The sequence below is a fragment of the Psittacula echo genome, assembly GCF_963264785.1.
Source record: "Psittacula echo genome assembly, chromosome: 9".
In the NCBI taxonomy this organism is placed as follows: domain Eukaryota; kingdom Metazoa; phylum Chordata; class Aves; order Psittaciformes; family Psittacidae; genus Psittacula; species Psittacula echo.
In genome coordinates, this window is record NC_137745.1 from 16,621,184 (window position 1) to 16,636,455 (window position 15,272).

The 15,272-nt window shown below is 38.2% G+C and overlaps 1 protein-coding gene across 1 annotated transcript in view; it reads right to left on the reverse strand.

Annotated features, from left to right (window-relative positions):
• DCP1A (decapping mRNA 1A) overlaps positions 1–15,272 on the reverse strand; it is a gene marked incomplete at its 5' end in the record, with an annotated part of 40,523 nt that overhangs the window by 10,189 nt on the left and 15,062 nt on the right. Inside the window, 3 exons of the mRNA XM_080625512.1 lie at positions 1,028–1,783; positions 5,821–5,940; positions 10,502–10,640. Of these exons, the coding sequence (XP_080481638.1) occupies positions 1,028–1,783; positions 5,821–5,940; positions 10,502–10,640 (1,015 nt within the window). The remainder of the gene's footprint in view (positions 1–1,027; positions 1,784–5,820; positions 5,941–10,501; positions 10,641–15,272) is intronic.

Genomic DNA, 15,272 nt, shown 5'->3' on the forward strand with positions numbered 1-15,272 from the left:
AAAACTGGATAATGATAAACCCAAGGCAATTCATGCAGATATAGCTGTAAGTAGTTTTGTTTGGTGTATTTTATTCTTGCATTATCACTGTACCCAAGATGCAGAAAGACATGATCAAGCACTGGCTTAGACTCTATGAACATCTATAAAATAAAACAGTAATGCAACAAAGCACTACAGAAAGTTACTTCCTTTGGAAAAAAAATTAAATCCAATAACCCAAACTCATTAATGTCCTTACTACTGAGGTAGCCAATCATACAGCACAGAACACTAACCGATAGGAAATAATTTATAATACAAAGCCACAGGCATTAACCTTACAGACTAGCAGTGATGTTTTCACTTAGTCTCTCAAAACAAATTTACTGCTTTGGCTGATATTAAGGCAAAGACAATAGATTTTCCTCCAAGAAATAAAGCTTAAGAGGTCCTTTGTAAGCAATACTAGTATAAAGTAAACCAGGGTTATCAATTAAGACAAAATAAATCAGTTTACAATCTATTTTACTAAATAACCAACAGTATTTAGATGCAGCCCACAAGTATCCCAGCAGAAGGGGGTAAAAATTGAAGGAGTACTAAACATCCAAAGCAAAATAAGCAGAAACAGGAAACTGTTCATTTGTACCTTCAAAAAAGGTACAGGCCAGACATCCACATCATCAACTCTCCTAACACTTATCAGTCTGTAACTTTCTGTCCCTTCTCCGATTATCAGTTCTTAATAGTATTTTTCTGGCACAAGTACAGATGAATTCTTTAGGACTTATTCATCCCCTAACAGCACCAGCTTGAAAAGCCTCCTTTTCTGTAGGCAGGTCTGTTACTGATAGCAGATGCTTATGATCTAAAATCTAATGGAACTGGATTTCCAAGTTAGCAATTCAATCAATATCCCACAATGGAAGTCCTTAATTATTTTTAAAAGGTTAATATATAACAGCACATTTTCCAGGGAAAAAAACCCAAACACATAGCCTAAGAACAGTCTAAAGCTTTATGGATACAAAAGCCCACAGAATACCTGAAGGGGAGAGGTCATCTTGCTGTTCAAGGTTGATGGCTTACTGTGAGATTCTCTGAAGCTTTCTGGTGTTGCAAGCTGGCCAACTGAGGCAGAGATGTTTGGCGTTAAGGAAGTCTTCACGAGAGACTGCTGCTGCATTTGGTCATGCTGTGGCGTCAACCTGAGTTTCTGGAGAAGATCAACACTTGTATGGGATGTATTTGAGACAGTTCCTGTATTTGCTGACGTCAAGGGTGCTGTAAGCTGACTTTGGCCAGCCATTAGATTTTGTGGACCATGGTTCACTTCAGATGGCGGCTGATTCACTAGTGGAGATATCTGCTTGGCAGCTTGCTGCATAACTTGCATTATACTGTTGTTTCGTTTGAGGCCAGGAAGCATCTGAGCAGAGGCAGCTTCCACTGTTGAGGCTGAATTAAGAATAGGGCTTAAACAAACTGAATAGCTTGAAACATTTTTTATATCAGGCTGGGAAACTGAAGCTGGAGGTCTGAGCATAGGTGTTAAACATTCTTGCTGATTCAAAGGATTGGCACTGGTTTTAATGCTTGGACTTTCAGATTTCCCTAATGATTGTTGTATTGCTGTTGACTGGTCAAAACTAAAAGGCAAGAACAAATTGTGCTGCTCTCTGGCAGAGGCATCTGTCTGCAACTTCTCCATTCTCTCTGGATTGGGATACAGAGCTACTGGTTGTTCCTTTGATATAGAGGTTCCAAACAGTTCCTCCAAAGTCAGATGTTTTTGCCTTGGCTAGAAAGAGAAAAAAGAAGTTTTCAGTTTAGGAACATACATACCACTGTGCATCTCACACTGTCTGTTACAATTTCAATAAAACTATGAAAGACAACTAGGTCAAATGCATTTAAAATACAGTTTGGATATCAAGTGTGCTCTATTTACATGGATTTTGAAATCCCTTTCTTTTACAAGGAACATCCTGTCTACGTAAGGTTTTTCTCTTACAGCCCTCTATGGATGCACTGTACACTATAAGTAAAGAAGGGGAAAGGCTATAAATTCTCTCATTAAGATGGCACCCACCATCATCTATCAATCAGTCCTAACTACACAGGCCCTTGGGGGCAGTGCAGAAGAAGAACATAGGTGTTGAACAAAATCCACATAGAATTTATAGAGTTGGAAATAACTAAATGGCCTAAAAGATGGCAAAGGAACAGAGAAACCTGAAAGCACACAGCTCATCTAGCAATACATGCCTAGACAGTTCTCACCATTTTCATTAACATGGCAACAGATGTTGCACTAGGTAAAAACCCATGTATTAACCTGAACACATGTATATGTATCTCCTTGAAAAGTGTGTATGTATACACATTGTTACATCTAACAGTCCTTTAGTATCTCCCAAAAATATACATCTAGCCTACACCGACACTTAAAAAAAACCCAAACAAACAAAAAAACAAACCAATTTTAAGGATATAATCTTCTTACTATTTTGCTGATAATATTTTAAAACATGTTTCACTAAAGAGAAAAGGAATATCTATTAACACCCTTCATCTCAAAATTTCCCTTTATTTTTTCCTTTTCTTCTTTTAAAAGGTTGCACAGAACCAGAAGTTATGTAAAAAAGCTAGACTAAAATACAACATTCTGTTCAGAAGACTGAATGGCCTGCAGCACAATTCCAGGGCATTCTGATGGTATGTCTAAACAAAGATGCTGTTTCACAATGACAGCTACTGCACCATGACATTGCTATGCTAGCTCTAATTTTACTAGATAAGAGCAGTGAAGGTATGGCAGTACAGGTTGCATGAAAGTAGCTTAACAAAACAAAAAAAAAAAACCAAACCTTGAGCTTGAAATCACATTGACTTCTGCCCAGGTTACTAACCTCTACTGTCATTGCTGTTACTCAGTTTTAGCTAGCCTAAACTCAGGCCAACTTCATTTTGCAGCTGAGACATTCTGTAGTTTATAATCCTTGTTAATGATGTTAGGATTCTTCCTAGAATGTTGCTCTTACTTTTTCCACTGATCTTACTGCTCTGGAGACCTGTCCTTCAATTGTAAAGATTCCAGTAAGAGAAAAATCACTATTCCATCTCATTTCATACTCAGCTTTTCACTTCAGTATGATAAATCTATTTTTCTAAAAATCTAAAATCTAAAACTACCTTTCCTTTATTGCTATATTACAAGAGTTAAGTAATAAACAGAAATGTCTACCATGATCTGATCCAAGTCAGACTAGCCCCTTATGCGAATACAGTTTCAAAAATGAAGTTAATTTCCAGCCTGAAGTATAAAATAAATCTTTTGCCTGTCCCATCTTTAGCTGAGGTGTACTTTGAGTGTATCATCAGCTCAGTGTGTTATGAAGACCCTTTCAGCAAGGGCTGCAAAAAGGCAACACAATCAGTTTACTTGATAGGAACAGAGCGCTGGTCAGAGGGCTTCTCCAGAAATAATTTCAGATACACTGAAAAACAAATTAACAGTCAGAGCTGGCACTTCGTGATGTTCTGTTTCAGTTTTGCTGATTGCTGGCACAAAAACATCTCATGATACAACCAGTTTTCATTTTGAACTGCCAAGATAAAAATCTCAAACTTGAGATTATCACAGAAGAGACATTTATTTTTTGTTTCCAGATCTGTGATATCTTTAGCATGAGATTAAGTTAGTCATTCAATATGCAAGTGGGACATTTTGAGTGCAGGGGTTTATGAATCTCGCAGTACTTACCTATAAATACTATTATTTAATTTCACTGGTCACTTGTTTCAATTAGATGAAAAACTGTATTTTTACAGTTGGCCTGTAACAGTTGTTACTGTTTTTCCAGTAGTCCTTCAGTTGTTCATGTTATTAAAAACGTCATTAAGATCAAACACATTTGCGATATATTTGAACCCAGTTAACTAGCTTAAAAAAAAAAAATGTATCAGTTATGTTACCAATTAAATTTTACCAATATCTCTGCAGCTATTATTTTAATTAGGTCAACAGAATTAAAAATATTCCATTTTACCTGTTTCATAAATTCACTATTCCTCTTTTAAGTACCTGAGAGCAATTTTTCTTTCCAATTTTTCCTTTACTAGTTATTTGATTTCTGTTCTGCAACTCCATGTGCTGTCAGGTGGGGCACTTCAGCTGATTGCTTTCTGTCTACATGGAGTGACCCAAAAGAAAACATCTTTTAAATCAAAGCCTCAGGTGACCCTGCTGCAGGTCTCCAGAGCACGCATGCAGTAAGCTAAGCTGGCTGCCAGGGCTCAGTCTGTCACACTGATCCAAGAACAGAGGTGCTGCTGAGGGGGTGGAGGGGACTGTGACAGCAAATAACCCCAGCAAACTCCCCACCCCTTACTTTAATCCATGAACTGTTACTACCTCATCCCCTAAAACAGATTCCTGCTGCCCACACCCTCACCATAAACTGTGCTAGAAATTATTACTACCACAAACTAAGTATTTCATTTACAATACTAAATGTGAGGTTGCACATATTTTCATAGGGCATTTTTCAGACACAGTGGTTTATTACATCAGAAACACAACAGTAAACTATGGCAGGCCTTGCAGCTTACTAAAGAGGAGTATTTCCTGAGAACCACTACTTACCTACCTGTGCCCACTGGGTGTCACTGTACGCAGGGCCATGTTACAGAAAATTTCGTTATTGCATAAGTTTTTTTTTTTCTACATTTATCTTTAAGAAGTCATGTACGAAGCTACAGCTTCCTTGTGCAGAAATGCTTGCTAGAAAATGGAGCCAGATACTGAACTCAAATCATCACCACCACTCCAGCGATGATACTGAGTATTTTTTAAACAAGTTTCCCATTGCTGATAAACATTTACCTGAAGCAGAGTTTTTTTCACTAGCATTTTTACTGTAGTTTAAACTTTTATTACAGTAGTAACACCAAGCTTTAGAATTTGTAGATACTTGGATACATACAAATTCAACATGTTTTCTCTAACACTTATCTGAAACAGATCTCAACAGCCGTATTACTACAATTTGAGCAACGTATCTCCCCAACAACACTCAGATTATTTATTTATTTTTTTAAACAGTGTTTCCCTTCCTGCAGAGGAAGGAATATACTGTCAGAAAGTTCTTAACATGAGAAAAAAACCTCCAAACAACATTATTCCCCTGCTACTAACAAAACAACAAACTCCAAAGCAAAGCAACACACACTTTTTCTACAAGCTAAGCGTGAAGGAATCAGCCAAGCCAACTGATCCTATTACCAAACAGTCATACAAGCAAAGGTTCAATGCAAGCTACAGAAGTGTGGGAGAAGACAGATAAACACACTTTCAGTTACGACAATGAGAATTTGGTGCTGCCATGACTGAAGCTAATTCTTGGTTAACAATTCACTGTTGATGTAAGTTAACAGGACTGCAGCTTTGAAGGCAACTTTGAAGGCAACACAGACAAACCTTATGTCTCAAATGTGAGAAAACAGGGCTTAAGTTCATGTGTAAAAGATTGCAAATAATGCCATGTTCAGTTCAATAATGTGGCAGAGAATTTTTTCTTGCCTCCTGGCTCTGCAAGTGATCCTGCATGTTACCGTGGACTGACTTCTTCCAGAATCCAAGTTAGCCCATATAAACTCGGATATTCACAGTAATGTGGACAGAACCTCATATATTAAATGCTAAATCAAAAAGACAGAATTCAGGATACTAATGGTCTCCAAATACATTAGTTTATTTTTTATAAATAAAAAAAAAAGGGGGGGGCAAAAAAAAAAAAAGCAGCAGCACCTTTTTTACAGCTGGATGGCACTTACCTGCTCTTGCACTTGTTTTGACATTTTCTGTTCTGAAGGCTCTGTGTTTTCTGGCTTTGGAGGATTTGCATTTTGTTGCATTCCAGACCTTGATACAATACTTAAATCATTATTCTGATTCTGTGGGTTTAAAAAAAAAAATAAAAATAAACAAACAAACAAAACACACCACTCCCCCCCCCCCCCCAAATACATAGAATCATAGAATAGTTAGGGTTGGAAAGGACCTTGAGATCATCAAGTTCCAACCCTGCTGCCATGGGCAGGGACACCTCACACTAAACCATATCACCCATGGCTCTGTCCAACGTAACCTTGAACACCGCCAGGGATGGAGCATTCACAACTTCCCTGGGCAACCCATTCCAGCGCCTCACCACCCTCACAGTAAAGAACTTCCTCCTTATATCCAATCTGAACTTTCCCTGTGTAAGTTTTAACCCATTACCCCTTGTCCTGTCACTACAGTCCCTGATGAAGAGTCCCTCCCCAGCATCCTTATAGGCCCCCTTCAGATCACTGGAAGGCTGCTATGAGGTCTCCACACAGCCTTCTCTTCCCCAGGCTGAACAGCCCTAATTTTCTCAGCCTGTCTTCATGATTTTAAGTCCACATTTACCCACTACTGCAATCCTGTTCACATGACACTTTCAAATACAGAAATCAGTACTCTGTACATAGTCCGTAAGACGCTGCGGAATTCATGAATTTTAGGAAACAAAGATTATACAAAGACATCCACCATTTAGTATGTTGTCATAAAGCTTTTACTTTATATTATAAAAGAAAAAAAATTGACAACTGGCATCACACTTCCTTGGCCAAGAAGGAAAATGATATACAAAAGGCAGGCTTTTCTACATCCTATATCTGCAGTAGCTGCTAATGAGGAGGTTTGCTACACTTCATTAATTCAAGAACCCCAACTAGAAGCAGCTTAACAAAAAAAATCCTTTCAGAAATCACCCTGAGTGGCTGGGAAAAGAGCCTGTCACCAACTTAATTCCACAGGCTGTAATTAACTATGCACGTATATTTTCAGAAGGTGCTAATTTGGTTTTCTGTGAACAAGGTGAAACCAGACAAGAGCTACATTGTAACAAACAGTATGCTTACAGATCAAGTTGACTTTAATCTTCAATAAATATACACATAAACAAACACAAAAATTGTATTACAGTTTCAATCACCACTGAAAACACCCAAACTGTAGAACTGTCAAGCTTTCAATAGGTAAACTACAGCTTATGCACCTGATGCAGCTGAACATTAGCATAAGACACCACGATTGCTCTGGCTGCTTACAGCAATAAAATATGAGCTGAACTTTTACCAACAAGTTAAAAACAAAACTGAACTTTATTACTCTTTTTTTTTCAGTTTCTAGTTGACAACAATAAATACAAAATTCAAAACTATGTGTTGTGATTTAGGGACAGGGATGAGAAGAAACTTCATCTTTCTGACTTTTAGTCACTGACTTGAAGGTCAAAGCCTTTTGTGCCTGAACTGCCAGATGCCTTGTGGTCACACATGGAAAAAAAAACCCTAAAAAAAGAAATCAAATAAAAAAAAAAAAAATCAAACAAAACATAGTTTTCTTTTCACTAGAGGAGGCGCTGCAGTATGTTTCTGTGCTCATTCTGAAACACATTCACAAAACACTACACTATAAAAAGCATCCATTCACCTCTTTAAAAAAAAAAGTAAATCTCAGAATTCATTCATCTTCACATATGGACTTGATGTAGTGAGTACTTGAAGGATTAAGCTGTTTTGGAATCCTAGATTAAATCACTCAGACCTTCATAAATCTCTTTCACTCTCTCTGCCCCTTTCTCATGCTGACATTCTGCCAATCACATGTGGGCTGCACACAAGGATTATTGTATGATCCATCTGGAATGTACCAGGCAGATAAATACTTTCTACTCCTAAATACAAATTCATGCATAATTACTGACTGCTGTAAAATAGTAATAAAAAAATTAAGACAGGGAAGGTCTCTCAAAGCCATCTTCAAAGCAAGCTGGTTACTTAAGTTAACATTGACATACTTTGGCTACAAGGAATTCCAAAATTAATGTGCCAGAGGTTTGTTGCTAAAGCTGAGGCAACCAACAGAACATTCCTCCAAAGAAGTTTGCTTGAAATGTGACCAACATTGTGCAATTCTGTTTATCTGGCAACTTCTACATAACTACAGTCATAGGCCATGGGATTATACTGGAAGAGATTCAGTTTACACAAAAAGAAAATTAAGTAATTATTCTAGTTATACTAATGTTCTAAAGCATCAAGAAACAAAGACACCCATCAACAAATGAAGACCAAGACACAAACCCCCCAATTATTCAGCAGCTCTACTGTAGTCCATGTCCTGCAGATTTCCCTATTGTATTACACCACAAAATCTGTATACAATTGCCTGTTTATCTGTATTTGTCTACTGAGATTCAGACATCATACTTAGGAACTATATTTCTAGCAAAAGCTTTTCAGTACTCTCACATGGAAAAGACCTGAGAACTGGGAGAGGAGAAGCAGGAATAGCTCAAGTCATTTTTAAGAGCCATCTGTTGGAAACATGTATTATCCAATACTACAAGGACAAAGAGGGAGGAAGGCTTCACCTCTACCTAAGAGGGCACTACCAAAACAGGGAGTTCCTGTGGTGTGTGTTTTTTTAATTCCCCAAAAGCCTTCAACTATTTCAAACCTATCACAGTTGATACAACACAGAGGAATCATTCAGGTTTTGATGCTTCCTCCTGTGCCCCTACAAAAGCTGCTATTTTAACAATGCTGGCCTTTGTACAAAGACACTTTCTCCCTGAACAGCACTGATGCTCAGAGAATCAAAAGCATTCGTTATTTTTCTTTTCTTTCTTTTTCTTTTTTTTTTTTTTTTTTTTTTTTTTAATTCTGTATTTAAAGCATTGAAAACACACATCATTGATTTTCAGAAGCTACTATCTAGCCCAGGTCACACACATTGTATGGTTTGTCACATTTACATCAGAAAGTGACAAGTTAAACTGGTTCATGCAAGGCTTAATCTACACATTTCTTCTTTTCTCCTTTGACAATCTAGAATCCTACAAAGACTCAAACCTCAAGTACTCAAAGGAACTCTGCTGCACAAGAGACTTCTGTAAGGAATCAAGCACTATACTCATGTGCCAACTCTTCTCCCACCAGAACAGACACAAAACCCCATACCACAGTTCTGCAACATCATACACATTATTTTGCTATTGCACATTCTTGTAGTATTATACTCCGGGAGAGGCATGTTCAGAATCCTTGGGTTTTTTAATCCCACATATTACCCTTATATTTGTCCTGGATGTATGAATTTGGTCCTTAAGACTACACACAGTAGCTCTTTCCTAAGAGAACTAATACTCTCCATTACGTAAATCTGTGAATTTAACACTAGCTAAAGATACCAGACTCATCCTTCTGAAGTCAATTAATTCATTAAAATAGCAGATACAGAGGAGAGAAGCAGTCAACTGGGAAACAGAACAACAGCAGAACAGTATTGTTATACTTCATGTATAGCTATTAAAAATATGCTTCCCAGAGTCTACAAATACACTGAATGAATGAATCTCTGATCTCTAATACTAGAAGATGTCTTTTGAGATAAGAAGAGACACACACTGTTGGGTACAGTTGTTTTTCATATTCCCAGAAAAAAAATTTGGATCACATGATGGATATTCAACCTATCTTGCCTGAAATCAGAGACTCTTTCCTAGCATAGTGTACTTGAAGGAGGGAACAAGACATCCATCTCTAAAACAAGGCTACTGAAACAAGAGCAGAGAATGCCTGCTCCCTACACAAAACACAGCTGGTATGTTAAAAACTAGTCTCCAGATAGGCTTAATAATTCATACAACATATAAGTCCCAAGCTGTTTTAAAACATGAATTTTTCCCATACGATCCCTTCTCTCTAAGTCATTCTACATCAGTGCTTGTGTCACAGGCAGGGGATAGCTCACAAAGTTTCTGGGCTTCTGTTATATTATTCAACTTGCCAAAACATTTTAGTGTGCAGCTCAACGAATGCTCTCCATTATGGCATGAATCACAGCAGATCTCCTCCAGTGATGTTCAGTATGCAGGAAAAAATGAAAACCCAAGTTGTCATCTTGAAATCCCTTATTTTTAATGTTACTTATAGTGGCTGACAAAAGCAGAGGTGGTCAGTGGTACTAAACATCTGCAGTGTCACAGATACCTAATCTTTCCTGTTTTCTTTGACAACAAACTCACAAAACAAGACAGTAGATGAGTACTGACATGAAGCAGCCCACACAGCTGTTTTCAAAAAACATTTTGTTGTGTCTGCATCTCCAGGTATCTGTTGTTAAAACTGTATTTCTCCCCCACCCCTAAAAAAGGGGGCAATTCAAACATCACAATATACAGGCTCATTAAATTACAGATAAGGTGCATTACTTTGCAATCTTGCGTAAGAGTGTGTTGCATAGGACAAGAGAGATTTATTCTCTATCATTTTGCTCTCAGAAATCACAGGGAACACTACGACAGTGCACTTCATATGATGTCCTAAGCCCTTTATTCAGAAGCAGAAGTAGTGGTTTTAGTTGGTCATAAGGTTAGGGAAAAAGAAAGAAAAGGGAGGGAATAAGACATTTCCTTACTCTTTCATATTCATCCTTGGCTTTACTAAGCATTTCCAGGATGTCAATGGGCTTGTTTTCGTTGCAGCCATTGGTTCTGGTAGGACTTTTTCTGTCCTGGGAAACTTGTTGTGATCTCTGAGCTTCCTGTTGTACCACTCTGTAACAGCAAAGAAGAAACACAATTTCAGAATTTTATCTGAAGTTAACATCTTGCAAAAAGCAGTAAAGAAAAAAGTACTTCCAGCTTATAAACACATTTTGTTCTGCCTGAATAAAAGCCTAACACATAGTTGTCCAAAGTTACACAGGTTTTTCATTTGCTACAAGGTTTATACAAGTCGTCAAATAGTCTGTACGATTTATCTCCGCTGCAGACAGCACTGGTCTGTCTCTCACAGAGTTTGCCTACAGTAAATACTGCTTCTGTGAAACTGTCATGTTTAGACATTTTCACAATAAAATATGTGGACATCCAAGCATACAATATATAAAGAGCACATGTATTATACCACAGACTTACTTCTCAACATGCTTTTTTTCCATATTTAGCCAAGTCAAGCTATGTTATTCAACAAAATCAATTATAACACAGTTCTGATTCAGGACAAGGCCTACCATTATACAACACCACAAAGATAGTGGTAAAGAAGAGAGCTGGCTCACACCAGATGTCTCGGGAGCCAGCCAGCAAGGAGGCTTACAGCAAGTCAACCCTTACTACTGCACTTAAGGCTCTGGGACGAACGACACCATTTTCTTCTTTAACTGTTGTCATTCCAATTACCTGCAGGTCTACAACACATCCTTTCCTCTGGCCTTTGGTGCCTACAGTTTATTCACCATTTCTACTCCACCCCTACCTGCCTCAAGTATCAAACCGCTTCAATTTAAAAGATGGTTAAGACATCCAAGAAGACGTATACGTGGTACATTTCCCTAATAAAAGTAAAGGCAGCATATACTTCTATTCCTAATCCATTCACAATTCACAAGATATACACGGTTGTGCAATGCACTAAAGCTTATCCTCTTGAAATAAACACACACCAGCCTGTAATCTCTTCTTTTTTAAGCCTGCATTAATGAAATATGTTAAGAAAAAACCAGCACTGTAAACAGGGCAGAGCTCTGGAGCTGGTGTGGCACTTGAGACTTCTCAAGATGTGGAACTAATGGCTGATGGGGGAGCCAAAAGGTGCCATCATAACAATCACAGAAAGTGCCAATCATTCCAGCCTCTGGTTTCTTTGGGTCAGTTCAGATTCAGGACAAACTGTAGATTTGGGAGACTGTAATTAGATATTTATATGCACCTCTATGTTGCCATTTCTGGGAAAAAAAAAAAAAAAAAAAAGGAATAGTTCAAGTTTTGGAAGTTTCTTTTCAGTTTTCTAGCAACCAAACCTCTTCACATCACTAGTTTAGCTGTGTTTATTTGAAGAAGGACTGGATTTGGCTTCTAATAATTCAACCCTTCTTCAAAATTACTTTGAAAATTTTAAATCATACCAGCTTCTCATTATTAGCACAGCTTTTTCTGTCTGTAAGCAAGCATTCACCTGCAAATGGTAACTCAGAACAGGCAGGCCAATCTACACTGTATGACAATTTCTAAGAACTGCAGTATTTGCTCGTTTGGATGAAGCAGCTCAACACTGTGCAAATGTTTCTATGGTGACACCCTGAGAGAACATTTTGTTCCAGCACCCCACGCCATCATACAGCCCTGACTTAGGACCTGTCTAAATTCAACTCCAAAACTAGGGGTGAGAAAGGGCAAGGTAAGAGAATACCAGAATACTTTGCTTAGGTTTTAAATGTTGGCATAATTGTATCAGAAAAATAAATACTTCAGTTAAACGTAACATTCTTTTTTTTAAGAACAGATTATCTCATGCAGATGAAGTGTCTAATAGCTCTTCCTCCATCTTCTGTCTTGTGCAGGTTACAGTTAGATGGTGGTGATGGGGTCAATATGTAACACTATACCCCCAAACTCCCCGCAATACTGTTCCACTTTGAGCTTGCTGCCTGTATCTCATAAGCCAGTTTGGGTCTGACTGTTGAAACACAGTAAAAACAAGCCTGTAAACTAACCTATAAACCCCACTATGAATTTACACATCAGAATGCAATAGTTTCACAAAGATTTGAAAACCCTGGTTTCTGTTCTACTGCATCTAGAATGCTCATTCCCCAAACAATCACCTTGACCCAATTTAATTCCTTTTGAAGTCAGGAGTTTGATGACTCCCATTATATTTTTTAGTTTCAGAAAATTCTAGATCTTTTTCTTTTTTTAAGAAAAAATTTATGTAAATCGAAAACCTCTGCTGGGGAAAGAGTCAACTAATGCAAATCTGTACACTGAGCATGCTCTCTACACAATCCAGGATTAAATCTTTTTTTAAGCAAGGCCTGCTGTTTCCTTCAGTTATATCAGGCAGTGGAAGAGGCACACATTCCTCCACGGATACAGTCACTGCCGTGACAGTTTCTGTAAGAATATTTGCAGTTACAGCATTGAAAATATACCTGGCATAACCTCACTGAAGGGAACGGAGTGGACAGAGAGAATGTGAGAACTGAAGTCTGTGATTGCAAATCCTATGAACATTAACTTACTTTTCTTTTGAAAGATAAGCCACCAAAATATAAATGGATGGTCTGCAATCTTGTTAACTCAGTCTGGCACAATAAGGTCAAGTTAAGCTGCAGGAAAAAGAGTACAAATCTCCTTGAAGCCTTATATGGTTGTGTTTTTGAAGCTCAGAGGTACAATAAAGGCAGTACTCTTTCCTATCAGTAATAAACCCCCCACCTAAACAGCGCAAAAATTTTTCCACCTAAGACAAAACTATGGAACAAAATTAATGCTCTTGGAAGACAATGTAAATATTTATTTCAAAACATACTGAACTAAGCCTGACAGAGCTTGCTACCACATGCTGAAATGAAGCTTTTCTTCTCTAAGATTCCATTTTATTCTATTAAGTTAAAGAGTATATTTTAAGTTTTCTTAAACACATCTTTCATCCCAGGATGAAATAATTCCTGCAATTTCAGCCTCCCTCACACAGAGAAGCAACAAAAGCATCAGCATTTTCACTTTTCTTCTGACTGCCTCTACACATCTTGGGGGAGAAAAAGCTTGATGTTTGCAGAAACAGATGTCAGCAAAATAGTATCAATCCACTTTTCAGCAAGTTTCTAACAGCAGCCTCAGAAGTGCAGCTTTTCCATCCTACAGTAACGTGCAACTAGAACGCCTTCATTTCATTTTCACTAATATGAACCTTTAGATACTCAGAAGCTGTAACATGTATGGTACCAAACGAAGTGTGATTTCGTTCAACAAATACAAGGAAATAGACTTATTCTAAATACCTTTCTGAGTACAGAAATAGCCTCTGCCAATATTTTTGTTACCCCCAAATCAATACACAACTTTAAAGGAAAAAAGAAATAGAACTATTGAGACATTTGGTGATCCAATAATGATGATGACTTTATGAAAAAAGTGCTCAGATAATGAAAGACTTACTACTAGCATTTACACTAGCTAAAGTCACTTAATATCATTTTTGACCAAGTTGATAGCAGCAAAGACTAAAAATCATACTAAAGTGAGGTCCTAGCCAGCTCAATAAAATTTGTCTATATTGGGGTCAATATCCAAAGTACACTTTTGATTGCTCTAGATCCACTTGCATAAGTTTGAAGTGACAAAGCTCAATACATGTTCTCCAAAGTCTGCTTGATACATTACCTTTAATTTCAGTTTCAAAGATACTTGTAATCCACAGTCATTCCAACACCTAGCATAAAAAGTTCTAACATTTGAAAAATGCATTTCAGCTTTTTGACCTTCCAAAGTAATTTGTAATCTCATAAACTTTCTAGGGGGCTGAGATGCTACAGTCACAAGAGTGTATGAATAGCTACACCATCAACGGGAGCGAAGCAGTAACACTACTTTTGGCACTTCTGCTTCTCTGTTTCAGTAAAGCTGCAACACAGGTATCAGGGACCCAAGAAAAGGCAGGCTACAGTAGCTTACAAAGGAGATGACAAAAAGGCTTAGATTATTCCCAGACTGACTTTAAAGGACCCTGCTGGGTTACAGTTATTTCCAGAATATTACAGAATCCAGCAAAAAGGTGAGATGTGCTTTATGGACTGCTGTGCCATGGCTAGACTGACATGTTGCCTGTTACACTTTTAAAGATCCCTGAAGCATCTCTAGCCCATGATTCATGCTATATGGACTAGGTTTAATAGCAAATGAACTCAAGTTTTGCCATACGACACTTCCATCTGCACTGTGCGCTCGCAGCCCAGAAAGCCAACCGCATCCTGGGCTGCATCATGAGGAGTGTGACCAGCAGGTCGAAGGAGGTGATCCTGCCCCTCTACTCTGCTCTCGTGAGACCTCACTTGGAGTATTGTGTGCAGTTCTGGTGTCCTCAACATAAAAAGGACATGGAAGTGTTGGAACAAGTCCAGAGGAGGGCCACAAGGATGATCAGGGGACTGGAGCACCTCCCGTATGAAGACGGGCTGAGAAAGTTAGGGCTGTTCAGCCTGGAGAAGAGAAGGCTGCGTGGAGACCTCATAGCAGCCTTCCAGTATCTGAAGGGGGCCTACAAGGATGCTGGGGATGGACTATTCATCAGGGACTGTAGTGACAGGACAAGGGGTAACGGGTTCAAACTTAAACAGGGGAAGTTCAGATTGGATCTAAGGAAGAAATTCTTTACTGAGAGGGTGGTGAGGCACTGGAATGGGT